The sequence below is a fragment of the Heteronotia binoei genome, chromosome 10, assembly GCF_032191835.1.
Source record: "Heteronotia binoei isolate CCM8104 ecotype False Entrance Well chromosome 10, APGP_CSIRO_Hbin_v1, whole genome shotgun sequence".
NCBI lineage: Eukaryota > Metazoa > Chordata > Lepidosauria > Squamata > Gekkonidae > Heteronotia > Heteronotia binoei.
The window spans coordinates 98603357-98627744 of NC_083232.1; the positions used below are offsets into that span (position 1 = coordinate 98603357).

The 24388-nt window shown below is 47.7% G+C and overlaps 1 protein-coding gene across 1 annotated transcript in view; it reads left to right on the forward strand.

Annotated features, from left to right (window-relative positions):
* Positions 1 to 24388, forward strand: part of LOC132578270 (band 4.1-like protein 4B) — a 95987-nt gene that overhangs the window by 58240 nt on the left and 13359 nt on the right. The window contains exon 8 of the mRNA XM_060248194.1: positions 914 to 967. Within this exon, the coding sequence (XP_060104177.1) occupies positions 914 to 967 (54 nt within the window). The remainder of the gene's footprint in view (positions 1 to 913; positions 968 to 24388) is intronic.

Below are 24388 nucleotides of genomic sequence, written 5' to 3' on the forward strand. Positions count from 1 at the left end.
CCTGCTTCTGCAACCCAGCATGGGGCTTCTCGTGCATGCCGCGGCACCGCAAGGCACTGCTCACCTGGCTGTGTCCTCCTGGCCAGCTGGGATGGAAGGGAAGAGGCGGCGCGGCTTCTCTGGTCCAGTTCCTGCTTGGGCACTGTCTTTGCCCCAGACACGTGCAAGGCGATGGCTGGGACCCTTCCCGCATTTAACTTCTGGAAAGAAGGGGTGAGCCCCCAGCATCTCCCGCAAAGCGAAAATAGGAAGGCTGAGCTTGGGGGCAGCAGCAAGAACCAGGAGATGGGGGGGGGAGGGGGGAAGCCTGTTCGTGGGAAGGCCTCTGCTGGCTGGAAGGGAAGCCCTGCAAGCAGTTGACGCCGTTAATTAAATGTAAGGTAATTTAATTGACTTAGACTGAATTAAGTTGGGTGCCTCCTAAGATATTTAAATAGCCCCCCGACAATATAAAACGCGGCTACAGGCCTGCTAAGGACCGAGCTTGCTTCCAGCCAATGCTCCCTCTAAGCTGTGGAGTCTTGTGAGCGAAAATTCTACTTCATGAGACACTGGCATTAAAGTTGTGAGCGAGCCATTTGGCTACTGCATCAATTAGCTTGCTCTGGGACCATCCTTCCTGAGCCAAGACAAAACTGTGTGAGCTGGAGGCGAAAAAACTGTGAGCTAGCTCACTGACTCGGCTTAGAGAGGACGCTGCTTCCAGCCCTTCACCTGCTTGTCTCTGCCCTGTGTTTGGTTTCTTGGCGTGATGCTCGAGGGGGCTCCATCTGGGATGAGAGGGAGAGGAGGCGTCTCACGGGACAAAAGCATGGCACAATTCACCCACCTCTGCAGCCTCTGTCGTGATATGTTCAAAACCAGCATAAATAGGAATTACCGTATTGTTAATCTCTGTTTTTTTAACACTTAGAACCATTTCCTCTGTGGGATACCCCCAGGCTGTGCATTGCACTACGCAATTCTGGTATGTCTGTCTTTGCAAGCAGTTTTTGTGGGGGGAATATTGTGGCTTTCCTGATACTGCAAACTGAATTTTGAGGACCATGGCTTTTCCATATGAAATATAGAAATAACCAGGTGCAGCTGGCTCTGTCTTGCTTTTTCTTGTTTGCTTGTTTTTTTTCTTGATTTATATCCCTCCATCCTTTCCCCCCAATGGGAGACACCCTGTGAGGTAGGTGGGGCTGAGAGAGTCTTTCGAGAACTGCTCGTGAGAGAACAGCTCTTACAAAGTGGTTTATACTGTTCCCCTCTGCTCTATTTTATCCTCACAACGACCCTGTGAAGTACGCTAGTCTGAGAGTGAGTGACTGGCCCAAGAGCACCCAGCAAACTTCCACCACATGAGTGGGGATTCAAACCCAGATCTTCCAGGTCCTAGTCCAACATTCCTAACCACACTGGCTCTTCACCACACTGGGTCTTCAAATGATAAAGGATTCTTCTCACCCTTCACCCTCGGAGAAGGCCAAATTCTTCACTGACAAGAATGATGCAAGTCATGCAGAAAACTGGAATGAGTGCTGGATGAATCTGGAAATTGGTGCAAAATACTATGCACAGTTTTCCTTCTATGCGTTTTGGAATAGGTTTAAAACAGGAAATGGGAGCAAGGAATTGGTAGGGTTGCAAACACTGCCCCAGGCAAAGGCTGGGAGATTTGGGGGAAGACAGAGCTGGAGAGCACCTGAATGTCACTTCTGGGCAATGCTCTGTGCTGCTTCCTTTCCATAGAGATTAGAAAGAATTCCTAAATATCTCTACATACAAACATTCCGCAGTAGACCTTTAATCCTGGTTTACCTCTGTCCCCAAACTGACATTCTGCACTAAAATCATAGAATCATAGAGTTGGTTTCTCTGATTCTAGTGTAGAATGTCAGTTTGGGGACAGAATTAAACCAGGATTATAGTGCGAAACAGCTCCCCCCCCCCTCCTGCTTCTTTTTTCCTTGCAGGCAAGAGTTCAGGGCTTGGAGATGAGTCAGTCCACCTCCCTCCCAGGACAGGTAAACAGGGAGGCCTACGAATGGGCCAGAGTGACAGGACAGGTGGTGGCTTGGAGCGTGGGGATGCTTGACTAGCACAACCCGTGTCCAACCACCAGATAGTCTCTAGATGGGCAGGCATCTGTAGCGGCAGAAAAGAGCAAGAGTCCAAGAGAAGCATTTGAGGGAGGGCAGGAGCTTTCTGGAGTCACGGCTCACTTCCTCTTTTCTACTGCACCAGATAATGGCAGCGGTTTAAAACTTCTCTCTATGTCAGGCCTTGAATTAAGCAGGAGCTCACAGGAGCACAGCTCCTGAACCTTTCTGATGCCCCCTCCTCTTCCCCACCTACCTTGTCCACTGAGTAGTAGGTGCATAACAATCCCTGCATTAGGAGAGCGAGCAGCCAGCCAGCCATCAGGGGCTTTGCCCCATCCCCAGCAGCCCTCATTAACCCCTGGAGAAGCCTACACCACCCTTTCTCCACTTCTTATGTGATTTTGGGTGGGGGGTGGCTTGCTGGCCTTTAGACTGGGGGGGGGGCGCGCCAAAGAGAGCCCCAGGCGAGTGAGGCCTGCTTGGGCTGGCTGGATCTCTAGCCAGCCCAAGCAGGCCTTGCTCGCTCGGGGCTCTCCTTTTTTGTATCGGGTTGCTTTTGGCTGGGGGGGGCGGCATATGCTAATGAGTTATGCTAATGAGCTCCACCACCTATTTTTCTACTAGATGACCCCTGCTCTACGTCCAAGTGAACAAAGGAATCTGGTTTTAATGAGCATCTCAGGAGGCCAGCCTCTACATCACAACTCGTTTGATGTGGGTTGCAGGGACTGGGTTTTCTATCTAGTGATGCATTACAAAATTCCCAGGAAATCCATAAGATCTCAGGGGTGAACTTTCATTTCCGAAAATGCAAGGGCAGGTGGGCCTGTCCTGTCGAGGGTTGGAATGTTGCTTTGCAGGCACCAAGACAAACTGACTGGCCAAAAACCAAACTCCTTGAATACAAGTCACTCATGAACTATAATATATTATTTCAAAAAATCATTAAGTAACAATTGCAACGTTGATTTCATCAACAACACAGAATGATATGAATAAAGTGCAAAGCTGTATAAGCCTTATTAGTGTACGAAATTCGTCCAGTTTCCCGCTTTTAAACAAAATAGGTCTTTGCAAATAAATTATTCCGGTTTCCAACCTCCACATGGAGAAGTGCTTGTGCTGATCTTAAAAGTTCCAATAATGTGTTTCAAAACATCTCTTCCTTCTCAGTTTCTTTTATCATCTTTGAAAATTTGTTTCCTAGGTGGGATGGGCATACTCAAGCCCCTGTTGACTTGTGGACTCATGTCTTAATGCTTCTTCAGAGAGGCATAATATCTGTCCATATCATTCACAAAAACAGCAAAATCTCAATCACCAAATTTTTTGGAGAAAAGTCGAGACTTATTTTGCTTAAAAGATGGAAATTGGATGAATTTACTATGCTTATTATTCATATCATTCTGTGTTGTTGATGAAATCAGTGTTGAATTTGTTACTTAGTGGTTTTTTGGAAACAATACATTATAGTTCATTAGTTACTTATATTCACAGCATTTGATTTTTGGTGAGCATATTTGTACCATGAATCTCTTTTGTCTATAATCAATCCTATGCAGAGTTACTTTGATCTAAGGCCATTGAACTCAGTGGGCTCAGACTGAGGTAACCCAACATGGAATTGAATGGCTGTTCAGCACATAAGAGAACCTCAACAGCATTTTGTTTTTTAAAAAAATGTAGAGCAGAGAAGAGGCCCACGATGAGCAAGCTTTCTCCCTCCCTGCATTTCTCTGCCCCAGATCCTCTTTTCCAATCTAGTTTCTGCCTCTGGCTGGGGTTCAAAACATGGCCTCCCCAATAGGCCTCTGGAGCCTGGCAGGTCAGGCTGGCAGCTCTGGGTTGGGAAATAGCTGGAGTTTGGAGAGGTGGGGAGCTCAGCAGGGACATAACGTCAAAGCGACCACCCTCCAAAGCTGCCATTTGCTCTGGGAGAGCTGAGCTCTGTCATTTGCAGATCAATTGTGGATCTCCAGGCCCAACCTGGAGGCTGGCAACCCTGCCCATGGGGGTGGGGGTGTCTGAGAGTGCAGAAGATGCAGTTCCCCCCCCCGAAATTTACAACTAAAAATCCTCTTTCTCCTGATGCTGGTTGTTGTTTTTTTGTTATTGTTATGTGTGTGGGGGGGCAAGGTTCTCTCGTGCCTTCCAGCCAGTTAGCTCCTGGGGCTGCTTCTTCATTCCTTTCAGCCCCCATGGAAATGCATTGACCTGAAGTATGTTTACTCCGAAGTATGTTTACTCCGTGCCTTTTAAATAAAGCGAGTCCTCTTTAGCGCTCCAGGCCCCAGCTGGAGGTTGGCATCTCTAGAGCCATGTTCAGCTTCTGCTCCCTCCTGACAGCCCCCCCCCTTCCCCGGGATGGGCATCAAGCTAAGTGAGCAACCTCTGGGCTGCTGTGCGCTGATGTCAGTTCATGCTCAGCGGAGCTCTCGCTTTCCTCCTTGGGCTGGTCTAAGATCTGTTCCTTTGCTCACAGCCTCCTTCTTGCCGATACAAATCCAATCGCCTGTCTGCTACCCAGCGGCTTAGCTTCACTGATCCTTTCCAAGCGAAACTTCCTGTTTATCATAGGATAAGCCGAGAGGGAACAGGACGTTGACAACATACACAAACCTTGGATGCCTCACTGGCTTTATTGATGTCACAACATACGCAGTTGTCATTGCTGCAGGGTTTGCTTCTCTTCCACACCTCTCTCTGACAGAGAGGCCTTTTGGGGTGACATCTTCTGAATTAAATGTAGTACGGACAATAGCGCAATGGTCAGTCTTTGGAGGGAGGGGATTGTGGGATCGCTTATGGGGAAATATGGACAGGTGACTGTCGAGGTGTCCTGGTTTCTTGAGTCAGGGTTGAGAGATTCCATTCTCCGTTGAATGTGCTTGATTCCTGCGCAATGACAAGTCAACATCTGTCCCTGTCAAGCACCAATATTTCCCAATAACAGAGTCTTTTCGTTTCGAATCAAAAGATAGGTTTATTGTAAGAAACTCAGGAGCTTTGCCAAGGACACAAGCCTTGGGAGTAATGGGGTACAAACGGTTACACAGTTGCTACATAGGATCTCATCAAAGGCTACGTTACAGATGCATACTGGAGTCACAGGTTCAAAGGTTACTAAGCAACTATCTATTTTACTACTAAGGAATCTTAAGCTATTGAAAACATCAAACCTTCTCACACTTCTCTGTTAAGAGATCAGGTTTGTCTGTGTGAAACCCGGGGGGAGGGGGAGGCGGCTTGGAGGTACCAGCGGCCAGCCTCTATTATAAACATCCCAGGGCCAGATGTTTTCGCTACGTGCCCTCTGGGTTGTAAATAATGGGGGAGAGCTGGAGAGCTGATGACATGCTCTCTACATAGTAAAATGTGGTCCAGAAATGAGCACGCTTGACAGGCCACTGACATAGATTGACAAACAAATTCTAAAGCAGGGGTGGCCAAACTTGCTTAACATAAGAACCACATAGAATGACTGTCAGATGTTTGAGAGCAACAAGACAGGAAGGAAGGAAGGAAGGAAGGAAGGAAGGAGAGGAGAGGAGAGGAGAGGAGAGGAGAGGTGAGGTGGAAAGAAAGCAAATCCAACTTGACATGCATTCTCCTAGTTGCTGGCTGGCTTGGCTTGGATAAGTAATTTAAAGAGAGAAATGCATTCTCCAAGTCAATCAACAGAGTGGTGGGGGCTTCAAGAGCCACAGTTTGGCCACCTCTGTTCTAGAGCGTGCGAGGTTTTGGAGGCTGCAGGCACCTATAGAATTCTGACATGATGTGGTGGGAGCAGTCACAATATGCCTCCTGCAGGAGGTGGAGCCAGCCACAAGACGTCTGTGGTGGCCAAGACCCTTGTGCTGTGGTGGCAGCTGTGCTGTGGTGGCCAAAGCAATGTCTTTAAAAAGCTGCATAGCCAATCAAATCTGCAGTGGCCAATCAAAAGACTTGTTGGCAAAAGCCTCACGTGGCCCTGCCCACTTTCTAGAAACACTTGATGGGCAGCAGAAAAGGTCCCAGCAGGCACCATTGCACCCACGGGCACCATACTGGGATCCTGGATTCTAGAGATTGAGGGAAGGTGGAGAAAATGTATTGGGTTAAATGTAAAAAAATTAGCCTTGGAAGCACAGAAGCTTCATGCAGTATCCCCTGCCCTCCACATTTCCCGGTTAAAGGGAAAACATGGTTCAAACAAACTGCAAAGATGGCCTGACTCCATGGTAACGAGAGAAAGAAATTTTACTTACAAAAATAGAAGCATATCTTGCATGGCGTATTCATGTTGGTGCATACTTACTGTGAACAGATAAAGCTTCAACAAAGTTAACTTGCTGCAGCTCCAAGCCCAGATAAGAGAGAAGAAGAAGAAGAAGAAGAAGAAGAAGAAGAAGAAGAAGAAGAAGAAGAAGAAGAAGAAGAAGAAGAAGAAGAAGAAAAGAGTTATTATATAAGATGAAACAGAAGGCAAGCAAAGGCCAAAGAAACCAGTTAACTGAGTGAAAGGGGGGGGGCAACTGCCAACTTTACCCCAGTGAGAGAATTCTCTTAACCCTTTCCCTCTTGCCTGCAGAATTACAATATCCAATGGAAGGAGGGGATGGATTTAGAGTTTAGTTTGAATGAGCTGCATCCCACAAGATAGCGGCCCTAAACCAGGGCTCTCAAACTTCCGGCCCACAGGCCACACCAGGCCCACCCAGGGCTTCATTCAGGCCTGCTGCCATTTTCCCTCCCCTCCTCCCCCTCCTTCCTCACCCTTTGAAGCTCTGAGGCTGCTGAGGATATTCTCAGCTCCTTCTGCTTTGTCTTTGCTGGCTTGCCAAGCTGCAAGGAAAACACGGAATGGATTTTTCATTAAGGTCTCTGCACCTGGAGACCAGAATGGAAAATCCATTCCGTGTTTTCCTTGCGACGTTGTGCTGCAATGTATTTCGATGGAGTGGAGTTAAGGCAGCGCTTTGCAGCTTATTGCAGCATTTATGGCCAGTTGAAGCTCCTGGCAAATAAAGGGTTGATGCTTTGAGCCAGCTTGTCTCTGCTGAATAGACCTGAAAAAGTGCCTAGTGGGAAGGTTAACCTAGGAACCCACAGCCAAAGGGGGAGAATACACTGGAGAGCCATTGCCAGTCTGAATAGATGGGGGTGGGGAGAGAAGCTTGCAGTGCCCAGCCATTTCATGTTTTCCTACTAGGTTCAGAGCATTTTATATTTTTAGTTTATATTTTTAGTTCCTGCTGTGATCCTTGTGCTTTTTCTTCATGTTTTATTTTTAAAATTGCATTACTAAATCCCAGTATTCCCCCACCTTTCCATTTAAAACAAAATAACATGAGTTTTGAGCATGTTTGTATTTTAAGTTTAATCTTTAATTGTGCTTATCTGTGTCCTTTATCAAGTTTATATCTCCACTACCTGGCATTACATTTTATGACATGCATGGCTCGGCCCCACAAAGTCCCATTTGTGTCAAATCCATCCCCTCATTTGTTAAACAAGTGAGTTTAACGCCCCTGCCCTAAACAGAGCTCACGTTTTACAATCGAAGACCCTCAGGGTCTTGCCTAGCGAGGTGGGACACCTCTCAGAGGCATGGAGCAGCTGTTGATCAGATCAGGCTGTGTGCTGGCCCTGATAGGGTCTGGATAGGGTTCCCAACCTCTAGTCTAGGTGGAGCTTGGCGATCTCCTGGATCCCCAGATGACAGAGATCATCTGGAGAAAATGGCTGTTTCAGTGAGTAGGCTATGGCATTATACCCTGCAGAGGTCTCTTGTCCCCCCCCCCCCCAAAAAAACCCCCCTCACCTTTCCTACTCTCCACCCCCAAATCTCTAGAGTTGACAACCCCAGGCAGAGTAAAGCAGCTTCCACTGTTCATGGCTGATTCCAGTAGGGAAGCAAAAAGATCGTCCATACCAATATCATTTCAAGAAGGATATAGACAAGCTGGAACAGGTCCAGAGGAGGGCGACGAAGATGGTGAGGGGTCTGGAGACCAAGTCCTATGAGGAAAGGTCGAAGGAGCTGGGGATGTTTAGCCTGGAGAGGAGGCGGCTGAGAGGTGATATGATCACCATCTTCAAGGACTTGAAGGGCTGTCATCTAGAGGATGGTGTGGAATTGTTTTCTGTGGCCCCAGAAGGAAGGACCAGAACCAATGGGTTGAAATTAAATCAGAAGAGTTTCCGGCTCAACATTAGGAAGAACTTCCTGATCGTTAGAGCGATTCCTCAGTGGAACAGGCTTCCTTGGGAGGTGGTGGGCTCTCCTTCTTTGGAGGTTTTTAAACAGAGGCTAGATGGCCATCTGACAGCAATGAAGATCCTGTGAATTTAGGGGGAGGTGTTTGTGAATTTCCTGCATTGTGCAGGGGAGTTGGACTAGATGGCCTGGGGGTCCCTTCCAACTCTATGATTCTATGTAACTCTACTTGAATTGGGATCACGGGATTCCATCAGTTACCACTTGGAAACTCTCTTTGGAACTGTGTGGCTGTGCAGTTAGATTGTTCAAACTGTGGTGTTAAAGGTGTTCAGCTAAGGAGAGCTCACATTTAACATCCTGAAGATCCCCAGCGTCTCCGGTGAACAAGCTCCTGCCTATCCGATGCCGACTGAATCCCCTCGTCTCATCAGTGATAATCATCATTTCTCATTTCCTGTCTCATTTCCTGATTGTGATTAGTGGTGATTGCATCTGTGGAGGGGGGGGGGGTCCAAAACGTAGTCCCCAGGTTGAGTCGGCCCCCAGAGCATTGCATCTTTGCACCACAGAGGGGGGGGGGGGGCGGGAAACCTGAAGCCTCTGCTGCAGGACTGAGTCATCCAACAATGAAAAATATTAGTGGAAGTTAAGGTTCCTATTGATATTCAGGAGTCATGTTGCTGGGTAAAAAATTGCTAGGCGACAGCTGTATCGGCTCAGACTCTCATGTGCATTTTTCATTTTGCTATAATGGCAAAAAACAATGGTTGTATATCTGGTGCGCACAACAGACTTTCTCACTTGCTGCTCTTCTGAAGGGCAAAAAAATTGCCAACATAAAATATCATTTTCATCAACACAAACCCCTTAAAATATCAGTGTATTAAAGCTGAAGGTTACCTCGTGCATACAATTATGCCTGAAGAGTGGAGCAGACATCCCAGGGGCAAAGGCACACATTTTCTCCTCATTTGGAGGATGAAGCAGAGGGGGTGGGGGGGCACAGGGGGTACCTGGAAGGGTTCCGTTCATTCACAAACATAGAAGTAAAGGGTGTTGGACGGAACCAGATGCTCAAACAACTTCAAATCCTTCAGTCCTCCGTTAGAGCCAGTTTGGTGTATTGGTGGACTCTGATTTGGAGAACCGGGTTTGATTCCCCACTCCTCCTACTGCACCTGCTTGGGACAGTCATGAGTTCTCGCACAGCTGTTCTCTCAAGAGCAGTTCTCTCAGAGCTCTCTCAGCCCTACCAGCCTCACAGGGTGTCTGTTGTGGGGAGGGGGAGGGAAAGGAGATAATTCGCAGCTCTGAGACTCCGAGTGAAGGGCGAATTATGAGTCCAATCTCCTCCTTCTCTTCCTCCACCACCTCCTCCCCTGCCCTCGAATTCGGTTGGTTCTGAGTGTCCAGCACTCCTTCTCCCTCTCTCCCTGGTTCAGACTGAAATATTCGCTCCAGGCTTTCCCTGGCCTATTTCTTTGGCTCGTTCTTAAGCTTTGCTGAATAGCACATTCTAAAGGCTGGAGAGATTGATTTCCCCAGCTCTCAGCCATCCAGGCTCACTGAGATTCTTTGTGACTGCCCTTGGCCGCCCTTTCCTTGGCCATTCCTAGTGATCAAGATGACCAAGCGGCCACCAGTGCGATATGGTCAGGGGCCTTGGAAGCTAAGCACTTGTCAGCCCTGGTTACTACTTGGTCAGGAGACCACCCAGGAAGTCTAGGGTTGGAGTGTAGAGGAAGGCCATGCAAATCATCCCTGAATATCTCGTGACCTGGCCTGGATGGCCCAGACTTAGGGTAGCCAAGTCTTACCTGGCTCCAGGTGGGGGATTGTTTTCACTTTGCATATGTGGCATGGTGACATCACCTGGAAGTGACATCATTGCACCAGGCACATTGCATGGGTGGCGCTCTAGCAATCAGATAAAAAACTCTATAGCACCATAGGCTGTTTAACCTGATTGCTAGAGCATCGCCTGCACGATGAACCTGGCATGAGAATGTCACTTCTGGGTGGCATCACCACACCAGGCATGTCGTGGTGCACTGGACCTCCCCCTTCCAGCCTGTTATGGGGCAGCAGGTTGGAGGCACTGAAATCGGGGGAAAACCCACCCCCGGCAGGAACTTGGGAAGCCTACCCAGGCTAGCTTGATCTCATCATATCACAGAAGCAAAGTAGGGCCAGCCCTGGGTAATACTTGGAGGGGAGAGCCCCAAGGAAGTCTGGGGTTGCTACACAGAGGTGGGCAATCAGTGGCAAACCACATTTGTTCGTCTTTGGCCTTGAAAAACCCCCAGAGTCTCCATAAGCTGGCTGCAACTTGACGGCACTTTCCACTGCCATCATCCCCCCAAGGGGAAACATATGGTTGCCAGTTCTAGATGGCAAACACCTGGAGATTTTGGGGATGGAGTCTGAGGAGGGTGGAGCTTGGGGAGGGGAGAGACTTCAATGAGGCAGAATGCCATAGAATCCGCCTTCCAAAGCAACCATTTTCTCCAACTGAACAGATCTCTGTCAACTGGAGATCAGTTTTAATCCCAGGAGATCTCTGGCTACCACTGGAAGTCGGCAACCCTAGAGGCACAGAAGAAGGCCCTCTGCACAGATTTCTGTCAGCCGAACCCCCCTGGCTTCTCCCAGAGAATTCTGAGGTGTTGAGATTTCTGTCTGAGAGATCCCTGCCTCCCTTTTATAAACTAAAGTTCCCTGGAGATAGGTCCAAGTGGGCAGCCGTGTTGGTCTGAAGCAGTTGAACAAAGCAGGCTTAGCCAGAGTTGCCAGCCTTCCTCCCCACCAACCCCCTTCCTCAGGCCCCACCCCCTTCCTCATAAGAACATAAGAGAAGCCCTGTTGGATCAGGCCAATTGCCCATCCAGTCCAACACTCTGTGTCACATAAGAACATAAGAGAAGCCCTGTTGGATCAGGCCAATGGCCCATCCAGTCCAACACTCTGTGTCACATAAAAACATAAGAGAAGCCATGTTGGATCAGGCCAATGGCCCATCCAGTCCCACACTCTGTGTCACATAAGAGAAGCCATGTTGGATCAGGCCAATGGCCCATCCAGTCCAACACTCTGTGTCACATAAGAACATAAGAGAAGCCATGTTGGATCAGGCCAATGGCCCATCCAGTCCAACACTCTGTGTCACATAAGAACATAAGAGAAGCCATGTTGGATCACGCCAGTGGCCCATCCAGTCCAACACTCTGTGTCACATAAGAACATAAGAGAAGCCATGTTGGATCAGGCCAATGGCCCATCCAGTCCAACACTCTGTGTCACATAAGAACATAAGAGAAGCCATTTTGGATCAGGCCAATGGCCCATCCAGTCCAACACTCTGTGTCACATAAGAACATAAGAGAAGCCATGTTGGATCAGGCCAATGGCCCATCCAGTCCAACACTCTGTGTCACACAGTGGCCAAAAAAAAATTATATATATATACTATATATATAGTAAGCCGAAATGCCCTCAAAACGAGGTTGGCGAATTAGTTAGGTGGGCACCTGGCTCACTAGGAATCTTTTTACCAATATATACCAGGCTCAACCATCCAGAGGGTAATGCTCAATTAAAGGACTCTAATTTAATAAAACCAATTGTGATTTATTTAGAATAATAGTTCTTCCACACAAGATAAAAATACAATACAATCACACATTCACACAGACCTAAGAAACACAGATAGATTGATAGGGGAACATATAAGGGTAAACAGACAGGGTAATATTTACCATCGTAGTCTTCGAGGAAGGTTCCAATGGTGACATAAGAGGACAGGGGAAATGGACCCAAAACTGTGGCCAGAATTGGGGATGGATCTAGACAGCGGAACTGGGATACTGTTAGATGCACACATGAGTGGAGTTGGGTCAGAGGTTAAATAGACTACCCTTAGACCCCTTAGGGGATGGGAGGTGACGGGGAGGAGAGATGGGAGGCTCTGTGATGACCATGAAGGCTGGACATTAGCAGAGCCAATGGTGAGTCCTTTGGTGACATCCAATTGGGTGTCAGCTTTAACCAATGAACTTCACCTTAGTCCTGGGCAACCTGGCAACTTCCAGGTTGCGACAAGGCCTGGGGCGGCTCCAAGGGTGTCAGTATGGAAATGGCTAGGTACTTGGGATTAAGTGGGCTTATCTGGGAAGGTGTCAATAGGGAATCAAATATTGACCTAGGTATCCCCGGTGTGGACAAAAGACTTAGTTGTGACAGGAGATGTTCTTCCTCTTTTCTCATCATCTTCTGGGCAGCCGTCTTTGTTCTGGGTTTCGTTAGACAAAAGGCTTGAGTGGTCTGGCAGGGTATGCTTGGATAAGCTTATGCAAAAGCTGAAGCAGATGCTGGAGATGGAATCAGGAAAGCAAGATGGATTCTGGTGGTGTTAGCCCTTGGTTCAGGCTGGAAACGTGGTGGCCTGGCTTCTTCCACTGCAGCGGCCAAGACTGGGCACACAAGGAGCAGAGTTCTGGCTAACACGCATCCAGAGGTGTAGAATGCAAAGCTGCCACATAAGCCTTAGAAGCTGTGGGCAAAGTCCACTTCTTAGAGCAGATGTGTGAGAGTCAAATCTCCAGGCACCCTGGCAACCATACTGGTGATCACGATGTCCATATGTATGAAAAGTAGGGGGCTTTTTCCTCACAATATATATATATATATATATATATATATATATATATATATATATATATATATATATATATATATATATATATATATATATATATATATATATATATATATATATATATAAATGCACACACACACACACTCTGGCTAATAGCCACTGATGGACCTCTGCTTCCTCAGGTTCCACCCCCTCCACATTTCCAGGTGTTTCCCCCCCCCCCGGAGATGGCCAAGGCCCCCATTCAGTCTGCGATGGATTCGAGACACTTGGAGCAGCTTTATTCACCCTCTTTACAAGCTCCCCTTTTAAATGTGTGGCCCCGTTCTCATTTACAGAAAATGTGGTCTTTCTTTAGACAAGACTTTTGAAAAGAAGAAAAAACTTGGGTTGAAAAGTTTATAAACGAAAGCGATTCATTCGCCGGGTGCCTGGGGTTGCGCTAATCCTTGTGCAGCAGCTCTGTTGATTTCATTATTGGAAGGAGAGGGGGGAAATGAGCTGCTGGCTTTCGGGAGTCCGTCAGAATTCAAAGCTCAGTCATCTCACGACTGCAATCTAGAAACAACCGACCGCGACAAATCTTGGTGGCGGTTGATAAATTATTAAACATTATTTACCATATCTCTACCCCAACTCTCCCACAAGAGCTCAAATGGGAAATCCTACAGTTAAAGTTAGCTTTGTTTCTCTCCAGCAAAAATCATAGGCTGATTGCGCACTCACCTTGTTCCGGGGCAGGCTTCCGTTTCTGTGTGGAGCAAGCTGGCGATTGCACCAGTTGCTCTGTGCCGCCATTTTGCACGGGGCAAACCCGCAATATGCTGCGCCGCAGTGTAAACCTAAGAAAAGTTAACGCTGTGGCACAGCAAATTGCGGGTTTGCGCCGCGCAAAATGGCAGCGTGGAGCAACTGGTGCAAAATTGCCAGCTTGCTCCGTACAGAAACGGAAGCCTGCCCCGGAGCAAGGTGAGTACGGAATCAGCCCTAGTAATTAGGCTAGTCATCATCCAGTACTTGGGTTGCCTGCACTGGGTTGGGAAATAGTGGGAGATTTTGGGGGTGGAGCCTGGGGAGGGTGGGGTTTGGTGAAGGGCCAAATGCCGGGGATCCCACCCTCCAAAGCAGCCATTTTCCCCAGGGGAACTAATCTCTGTCATCTGGAGATCAACTGTAATCTCAGGAGATCTCCAGTCACCAGCTGGAGGCTGGCAGTCCTACCTAGTCAATAGACTATTCCCAGTCCAGACAGTAAACATCTAGTTACCTGGTTAATTGGCTGAGATCTCAGCTGTGAGGGAATGAAACGATGCACTGATAGTTCAGGAGGGCCCATTTGTCTGATAGCTGTGTATGCCCCCCACACTGTGCAGGTTAAAAAAAATCTGCACAGTAGGGCCACCCAGGACTCTGGAGGCTGGCATCCCTAGACAGAGCAGGCAAAGAGAATGAGCGGGCAAGGAGGAGGGGGAATCAGGAAAGTGATGGAATTCCCGGAGCCCTGCCACTTCTTGCAGTCCTTTCCCATGCATATTAATATCCGTGTGAAGTTAAGTATTGCTGTGTCTGGGCCAGTCGATCTGTCAAAGCTAGAGCTGCGGAACTGTGTGTGCATTTCCCATGGCTGGCTTTGTGTCTGCATCAGCGGCTGCCTCCATGGGGGCGAGTGACTGGAAGGCCTCAGCTGTTCCCCTGCTCGCCATGCACCTGATGCCTGTCGCAGCAGCAGTTAGAAGGAGCAACAGATTGCAGCAAACTGGAGCGGGGCGGGAGGGGGGAGGGGGGGGAAGGGAAGCAGCTCTCGGGCAGCAAAACAGTCAAGCTGATCTGGGAATGCAGACAACAGAAAAAAGATTATCCCCCCCCCCCCCTTTAAGCTGGAGGTTTTCCATCCTCCAGTCTGTTGACTCCCCGAAGATGCTTCCAGTGTAAAGGAAAAATAACAATCAGACCAATCAGGTATTTCCAGTGCCTCTCAAAGATATTAGAAGCATCAAACTGTAACCTCAAATCGAGAAAGGAAGGACAAGAAAGCAAACCTTTTGATTATGAGACAAATTCAAAAGTTATCAGGTTAAACTATTTCCCACCAGCACCTGTGCAGCAATTAATGGCAAGTCATAAAAGAAAGGAAGTTTGCGAGCAGGTTCAGAGAAATCGTCATCCTGGAGATGAAAAGGGGCTACTGACACTTTGGAAGGCTTTGGGTGCTTCACAGATGTGGAACTGGTCTTTAACTCTATTGTCTGTGGAAGCTGGATATCAGGACCCCCTAACCTTTCTGAACCCAGGGGCTCCTTTGGAATTCCGGCCTTGTTTGATCACCCCAGCCATGAAATGGCTGCCATAAGATGGCTGCTGCAGCTTTCCTTCAGTCACAGAGTGAATTATAGCTTTGTGTTGTGGTGGCAGCAGCTGGCGGTGCTAAAAGGACTCCGGCTGCATGAGCAATACAGGGGGTGGGGATGGAACAGTTCCGTCGAGGTCCCCATCCGAACGGCCGGCTGTCTTTCCCCCCTTGGTCATCTGGAGAGTGATCAATGGGCTGACCTCCAGCTGTCGCTTGGACTGTTCCTTGAATGAACTCCATGAAGCCCAGCATCTCACGTCTCATCTCTTCACACCACTCAGCCATCTCAGTTTGCATGGGGGGGGGGGGGTCCCTGCTTGGCTCACCTCGGCAGTATGGGCCACTGTAGTCTGAAACCATAGAACAAAGTGGGAGTCTGGACCCCCAGTATTGTCAAGCACGGCACTGTCTTCATTAATACCTCTCTGTTTGCTGAATCACAGAAAGCTTTAGTCACTGAATGAAGATGTTACATGACAAGACTATGTCTTGGTAGAACTAAGGATACAGGTTCAGGCAGTCAGATATATTAGCTGATCCAGACTGTTACCCAGGGGTCGTTTTGTAAAACAAATAGGTGGCGGAGGTCATTCGCATAACTCATTAGCTTATGCTGCTTCCCTCCCCCCAGGCAAAAGCAACCTGATGCAAGAAAGGAGAGTCCCAGGTGAGCGAGGCCTGTTTGGGCTCGCTAGAGATCTAGCTAGCCCAAGCAGGCCTTGCTTGCCTGGTGCTCTCCTGGGCTACCCCCCCCCCCCCGTCAAAAGGCCAACAAGCTACCCACCACCCAAAGTCACATAAGAAGTGGAGAAAGGGTGGCACAGGCTTCACCAGGGGTTAATGAGGGCTGCTGGGGGCATGGCGAAGCCCTTGGGAGCTGGCTGGCTGCCTGCTCTCCTAATCCAGGGATTGTTATGCAGCTGCAATGGACAAAATAGGTGGGGAGGAGGAGGGGGAACCATCAGAAAGGTTAATGAGCTGCACTCCTGTGAGCTCCTGCTGAATCTGAGGCCTGCAGTTACTCATCTGAGCAAAAAGCGCGTTTTTTCTGCCAATGAAACAACACCCTCCCCCACCCCACCCCATGTTCCGGTTCGAGCCAGCTGCCACCAAGTGATAGTCTCTGAGAGTATCTGACCTTGATACCAAAGTGTACCACATACCGCAGGGTGAGAAAAGGTTACTTGTGAGTTTCACAGACACAACATATGTGAATAGCTTGTGAGCTATTCTAGGAGCTTAGCCAAAGTGTTGCAATAGTCTGGACCAATATGGAAGCACTCATGGCAAGGGGACTCCTTGACAAGTATGTTCTTATCCCTTAGATGTTTGAAGTTCATACTCTTCATAACTTAATAGCTCGGGGCAGGCACAGGCCCTCTGTTCCTTCTCAGGGAGGGGGAACTTCTTGACACCCATCACAAGACTTCAGTTCCAGTCATAAGACACTTCCAGCCATGTGTAGCAAGGGTGTGGCGGAACGGAGGTGGCCAAGCCAGCAGCATCCTCCACTTGTAAGCTGCCCCAGCAGTACAGAGAGGGAGGGGCACGAGACTCCCATCCAAAAATCCCGGGTACTGTGCAGTCGGGATGTGCCAGCTCTAGGTTGGGAAATACCTGGAGATTTTGGGAGTGGAGCCTGGGAAGGGTGGGGTTTGGTGAGGGGAAGGATTTCAGCAAGGTCTAGACCAGGGGATAAACTACAGGGGGCAGCAAGGGTCAAGCCCCCTGACCTGAGGATTGCCTGGAGGGGCAGCTACCCCCACTGCCAAGTAGCGTCATGAAGCTGCGTAGGCTTTAACGGTGCAGTCTCATCCTCCCCACTCACACAGAGGCACCCAACTCCACTTTCTTCCTCTGGGACTTTGGGACATTTTCTTGCTACACAGGAGCTCCCATTGCCTTGCCTTGTTTTTTCCATGAGATCTTTGGAAGTTCTGTCTAAAGCCCTCGCCTTCAACATGTGTGGACCATCAAAATACACAAGTTAGTAGAAGTTAAAGTGGTTTTGATATCTTGAGATTTGCAGTGTTAAGAGAAAAAGAAATGGGAAAAGCGGGACTATTTCTGTCTTCAGCCATGGGTGTTCAGGGGTTGGGGGTGGAGAATAGGTCTGTGGCTTAAATACTGGGAGTCAAGGTGATTTTCCTGAGACTTGCAGCTTTAGAGAAAAAGAAATGGAAGATATGGGGATGGCTACTGACCAATACTCCCTCTAAGCTGCGGAGTCTTGTGAGCAAAAATTGTACTTCAAAAATTAGTTTGCTCTGGGGTCATCCTTCCTGAGCTAAGGCAAAATGTGTGAACTGGTGGCTAAAACACTGTGAGCTGGCTCACAATAACTCAGCGTAGAGGGAACACTGCTACTGACATAGGATCTGCTCAGTTCACACCTGGGTTGTGGCGGCAAGAACAAGGGCTGCAGGTGAGCACATGCCCATTGCTGTCCTCGCCATGTCAGGAGACTGTTGGCCTCTCTGGAATCCAGCTTGAAAAATCACTGCCCTGAGCAATAATAGCAAGAATTCCATGGGCCAAATACCATCCAAGTATTCAAAGTATTTCTTGTGCTCAGTGAGGGAATTGCAACCTCGGGACAATAGATCTTTATTGTTTTTTTAACCATCAGGCTGTTTTGGAGAGAACAAATGATCTTGATGCAAACAACCGTTGAGAATATTAAAAGGAGATTAACGTATGAATTTATTTTGCTTTTACTGGCAAGTAAAAAAGGCATATCTGATGGCTCGTTTCTGCTCAAGAGCTCTCCTTGTCTTTAGCATTCTCTCTGAAGGAGATGGAAGGAGCTAGAGAGGCCTTTTGAGCAGCAGCTTTCCCGATATCTGTTTAATAATAGATCAAATGGTGACTGCTGAAGCACCACATGAAAGCCAGCTCCTCAAACGAAAGTCAGTCTCCTAACACCCAAGGCCTGAGCCCAGGAAGGAAAGAGAAGCAGTGTTTTTCTCCTCAAACAAGTTGAAGTTCATGGCTGAACTGGAAGTTTGGTCACTGGCATAGTAATGAACTCTCTTTCTGAACCAACAGTGATTTCCCCTCTGTTAAGCATCTCATTGCACACATTCATCAAGTGTAGCTGTGGTTATCTAGCCCTCTTTCTTCCCTCAGATGCAAGATTTTCCCTCCTTTCCTCCTTCTTTTCTGACTTTCCCTTCCTTCCTTCCTTTATCTATTTTCTTCTTTTCTTGAGAGCTATGGCTGTCCCACTCTGTCATGTTATTGTATTTTGATGGTGGCTGAGTCCAGGAGTTTGGGGAAAGAGACAAGATTACATCTTTAAGTTAAACTTCTAAAAATTGCACAGATGACACTTTTCAAGGTTCAAAAATTAACAAGGTATTTTATTCAACATAGAAGGGAAGATGTCTGAGGTAAATAAAAAATGAATTCTGTGGTAATGGAGTAATTTCATGTTCATATGTTTCCAGTATGTGAGGGTTCTTAAGCTTTTCACAAAGTCTTAGAATCTTAGAGATAAGTGGCTTTGATTTCAGTGTTTCCTAACACTCCAGTTCACTTTCTTGAGTTTCATTGACTCTTCAGGTTTCCAAAGACAGGGAATACGCTACCAAGTACCCAAACTCCTTCTCTGAACACACCAAGGATCACTCCACTCTTTAGAGCTATCTCCCTTATTGGCTGAGTATAGGGTTGCCAAGTCCAATTCAAGAAATATCTGGGGACTTTGGGGGTGGAGCCAGGAGACTTTGGGGGTGGAGCCAGGTGACATTAGGGGGTGGAGCCAAGATCAAGGCTGTGACAAGCATAATTGAACTTCAAAGGGAGTTCTGCCCATCACATTTAAAGGGATGGCACACCTTTTAAATTCCTTCCTTCCATAGGAAATAATGAAGGATAGGGGCACCTTCTTTTGGGGCTCATAGAATTGGACCCCCTGGTCCAATCTTTTTGAAACTTGGGTATTTTGGGGAGAGGCGCTAGATGCTGTACTGAAAATTTGGTGCCTCTACCCCAAAAAACAGCCCCCCCAGAGCCCCAGATACCCGCAGATCAATTCTCCATGATTTTCTATGGGAATAAATCTCCATAGGGAATAACAGAGTTCCCAGTAGACATTTCCCTCCCCTCCCCCCGCTTTTTGACAACCCTGAAGCGGGGGGAGGGCCTCCAAACTGGGGGATCCCCTGCCCCCACCTGGGGATTGGCAACCCTAGCTGAGTAGGGCATCTCTTCTCTAACTAGAAGATCTATCCCTTTTTCTGGTCTGAATGAAAGTCTTCACCAATCCACCCACTCCTCCTTCCCAGTCCTCGGTCAGTGCTAAACTCTCCTCAGGGCTCAACTGCTCCAGTAATCAGTATGAAACTCTTTTCACTCAGAGCTCTCTAGTCTGAGTTAAACTTTCCACAGCCAGGATTAAGCTCAAATGGAGTTCTGTTCAGCAGTCAGTTCCCAAGTCTTTCTGCTCAGCTGATGCTAACCCTTTGAGCACCCTGTGAGGCATTAGCCCTTCACAGTCTGTCACAGGTTTACACAGCACTTATGAGCTTTTTTTGGGGGGGGGATTTTGTGTACACACACACATTTGGTGTATATATATTTGGTGTGTCTGTTTGCATCTGGAAGTCATGTCAATCTCTGGCGACTGACCCCTACTTGGAAAAAAGTGCCGTCTGTCACAGTAGCTTTCAAGACGATGCCTCAATCCCACACACAAAACAGGCAGGCCGGGCTTTATATTGCCTGCTGTGAATTTAAGCACAATACTTTGGAAACCATTTTCCAATTCCACCAAACCAGAGGAGCCAAATTTTTAAAAAATGAAGTGAAGCACAAGTCTTACATTATAGTTATTTATTCATTCACAAAATTTGTATCCCACCTTTTTGGCCTTACAGGAACCACCAGGAGCAATTTACAACATATATGGTAAAATCACATTTAAAACCATTTTTAAAAAGCAAGTTCACATCATTAAAACAACTAGAACAGGGAGGGAAGGCAATTGCAACCTGCTTTGGTACTCCTTAAGGAAGGGAAGGCAATTGTGCACCGCTTTGGTACTCCTTAAGGTAGAGAAAAGCTGGGTATAAAAATCAGCTTTTTTGTTTCTTAACAACTACACCACAGTGGCTCTCAGTAAGATATCAGTGAGAAGCATATATGAATTGCAAAAGAAGAGAAAAGAGACACTGTCAAATCAAGACAAGCCATGTGTTGAAGAAATTCTCAGGCAATGTTCTCTTTAAGCTGTGGAGTCTAGGAGCAAAAATTCTACTGTGTAAGTTACTGGCATTAAAGTTGTGAGCTCCTGCATAAATTAGCTTGCTCTGGGGCCATCCTTCTTGAGCTAAGACAAAAATGTATGAACTGGAGGCTAAAAAACTGTGAGCTAGCTCATGCTAGAGGAAATGCTGCTCTTGGGTATGCATAACAGGATGGCTTTGCAAAAGCTGACAGAAACCAGCCAGTCTGACAAGCTGAGCATCTGGAAGGAGCCAGAGAATGGAGAGAGCAGTTGTCCATCTAGGCTTCCCAACCCTCCCGCCCTGGCGGGGGACCCCAGGATTTACAGCCTCTTCCCCCGCTATCCAAACAAACGGAAGCGGGGGGAGGGGGGGGAAACGGCACCAAGGAGCTTTGCGAGCTGCCCCATCTCGGAGAAGCAGCTAAGCTGAACCGCAGCGCAGCGGCATCGCCCGCTCCGCTGTACCTCTGAGGTAAAATCAGAGAAGGGGAGGGTGGAGGCAGGCCAGGAGCGTGGCGAGCCGCAAATCTGGGTCCTTTTAGGACCCGGACTCGCGGCTCCCCACGCTCCTGGCCTGCCTCCACCCTCCCCTTCTCTGATTTCACCTCAGAGGCAGAGTGGAGCGGGCGACGCTGCTGCGCTGCCGCCTCTTCTCCGCAGCTGCTCCTCCAAGATGGGCTCAACCTGAGCGAAGGGAAGGATACGCTGGAGGTAGAAGGTGCCCTCCGAGGCGGAGACCGGGGCCGCCTCCTCCATGGCTCCTCAGCCTCCCGGCCGGCCCAGACAACACCACCGCCGGTTGCCACGGCAACGCCCAGCCCGCTTCCCCCGCGCCATGGAGGCGGGCCTAGAGCGACCTCACTTCCGGCCAGGCGGAGGAGGAGGAAAAAGAAGTTCGATCTGCCTAGGCTGCGGCACGCGGAGGCAGGAGGGAAGAACGAGATTTAAAAAGGTGTGCCGTCCCTTTCAATGCGACGGCCAGAACTCCCTTTGGAGTTCAATGATGCTTGTCACAGCCTTGATCTTGGCTCCACCCCTAATGTCTCCTGGCTCCACTTCCAAAGTCTCCTGGCTCCACCCCCAAAGTCCCCAGAATTTTCTTGAATTGGACTTGGCAACCCTATGTCCATCACAGGATAAAGGAGGAGGAGGGGAAACTGTGCTGTTTGGGTCTGTGGGAGCTTTTTCTGGCGGCGGGGGGGATTCCTTACAAGCCCCCAGCACATAACAACTGCTTTTTACTTAGTGGACTGGGTGGGATGGGCAAGAATGGGGTCAGGCAACTTTGGAAATTTATCTTGACCAACAGCACTTTTGCTGAGTTTTGTTTCTCTGAATTTGTTTGACAGATGACCAATGTGATGGACAATTAAAATTAGAAGGTAACAAAAGAGGTTAGATGCCAAGATAATATGGCAAGTTAAATTTGAAACTGTACCCAAGTAGTAACATTGAGGAACATACTGAAAATATTTTAAAGATGCCTTAGAAGAATTAGCGTCTTTAGCATAGCAGCCTACAAAGTGCTATACCTGGATAGGGCTTTTGAATATTCATCTGGGAAGCTAACTTCAATGTAAATATACTATTTAAGGTTTTCATGCCACAAAGCAGTATCTGTGGCCCGGCAGACCAATAAATAGCTTCTCCATGTTGCAGAAGATTAACTAAACTGCTTAAATCAGTCTGTGGACTAATCTCACCTAATCTCATTACTACACTATTTAAATACTTCATTTGATCAGCTTAATCCCATCCTGTAGAAGTGCTCGTCTAACTGTCAGCTCCAAGTACAGCCATTAACAGCTACCCCGCAGACTGTGTTGGAGACAGAAGTTTGCAGGGGTGGAATTCTAGCAGGAGCTCCTTTGCATATTAGGCCACACCCCCCCTGATGTAGCCAATCCTCCAAGAATTTACAAAAAAGAGCCTTGCAAGCTCTCGGAGGATTGGCTACATCAGGGGGTGTGGCCTAATATGCAAAGGAGCTCCTGCTAGAATCCCACCCCAAGAAGTTTGAATGAACATGGAAGACCCCTCCTTATCGGTAAAGAATTTCCCTGTTTACTGCAGTGTGATTAACACCTACAGAAGATACTCATTTTAAACATCTGCATGCCGCCTTTCCACCCAATCGGAGTCTCCAGTGTGGCACATGCAAAAACATTAAAACAATTAAAACAATATTTAAGACCTTTACTTTTTGACCCAGGGCCAGTGTTGGCCTGATTCTAGCTGAAATGATGCTGGGGTAGGGTTGCCAGATCCAGTTGGGAAACTCCTGGAGATTTGGGGACAGACCCCGGGGAGGACAGGGACCCCAGTGGGTATGATGCCATACAGACCACTCTCCAAAGTGTCCGTTTTCTCCAGGGGAATTGATCTTTGTAGTCTGGAAATGAGCTGTGATTCCAGGCAATTCCCAGGTCCCACCTGGAGGCTGGCATCCCTATTGTTACAGCAAGGCCAAACAGGTTTCCTAAAAGATGAAGTGTTTTACCAGGAATAACACTACTGACTAAAATACCTAAAAGACACGGACATTTGGTCTTGTTCCTCCCTTTCCCACAAACATAGGCAGGCCCATTGATTAACGTCTCTCCTCAAAGTTGCTTCCCGTTGGATGTTACTAGGTGTGAGATTTACGCCTTCTTCAGAATTCTATGCCTGTTACCCATAACAACCAGATAAGAATTATGGAATCATAGAATGATAGAGTTGGAAAGGACCCCCAAGGTCATCTAGTCCAACTTCCCACACAATGCAGGAAATTTACAAATACCTTCCCCTAAGTTCACAGGATCTGCATTGTTGTCAGATGGCCATCTAGCCTCTGTTTAAAAACCTCCAAGGAAGGAGAGCCCACCACCTCCCGAGGAAGCCTGTTCCAATGAGGAACCACTCTAACGGTCAGGAAGTTCTTCCTATGTTGAGCCAGAAAAATCTTCTGCTTTAATTTCAAACCATTGGTTGTGGTCCTACCTTCTGGGGCCACAGAAAACAATTTTGCACCATCATCTATATGACAGCCCTTCAAGTACTTGAAGATGGTGATCATATCACCTCTCAGCCACCTCCTCTCCAGACTAAGCATACCAGCTCCTTCAACCTTTCTTCATATGACTTGGTCTCTTGACCCCTCACCATCTTCATTGCCCTCCTCTGGACCCGTTCCAGTTTGTCTATATCCTTCTTAAAATGTGGTGCTCAAAACTGGTCACAATATTCCAGGCGAGGTCTTACCAGAGCAGAGTAAAGCGATACCATCACTTCACATGATTGGGACACTATACTTCTGTCGATACAGCCCAAAATTGCATTTGCCTTCTTAGCCACTGCATCACACTGTTGACTCATGCGTGTGGTTCACTAAGACCCTTAGATCCTTTTTGCACATTCTACTGCCAAGACAAGTCTCCCCCGTTCTATAACCATGTGTGGGATTTTTTCCTACCTAAATGCAGAACTTTACATTTATCCCTGTTTGTTACTTCCCAAACTACAAAGCATTCTAATTCAAGATAGCTAAACATTTGCCAGGATGCCTGATGAAAGCATAGGGGAAATTCAGAGTACAGAATACAAATCATTATACATGTCTAAAACATAGGAAAGCCCCAGAGTACAGAATACAGTACCAATCATGGCAAGGCTCTTTCAGATATGTGGGAGGGTCTCTCCATTGAATGAATGCAGGCCACTAATGTGATGTTTTTAGAAGTACTCACAGATACAGTTACTGGAAGAATGGTGGCTCAGTTGAAATGCTTCTGTTTGAAATGGAAATATACAGGATTTGTGTTTGACAGCTTCATTTTAAGCTTTCAGCTGGTAAACAAGAATTTCCAGTTGCCTCAGTACA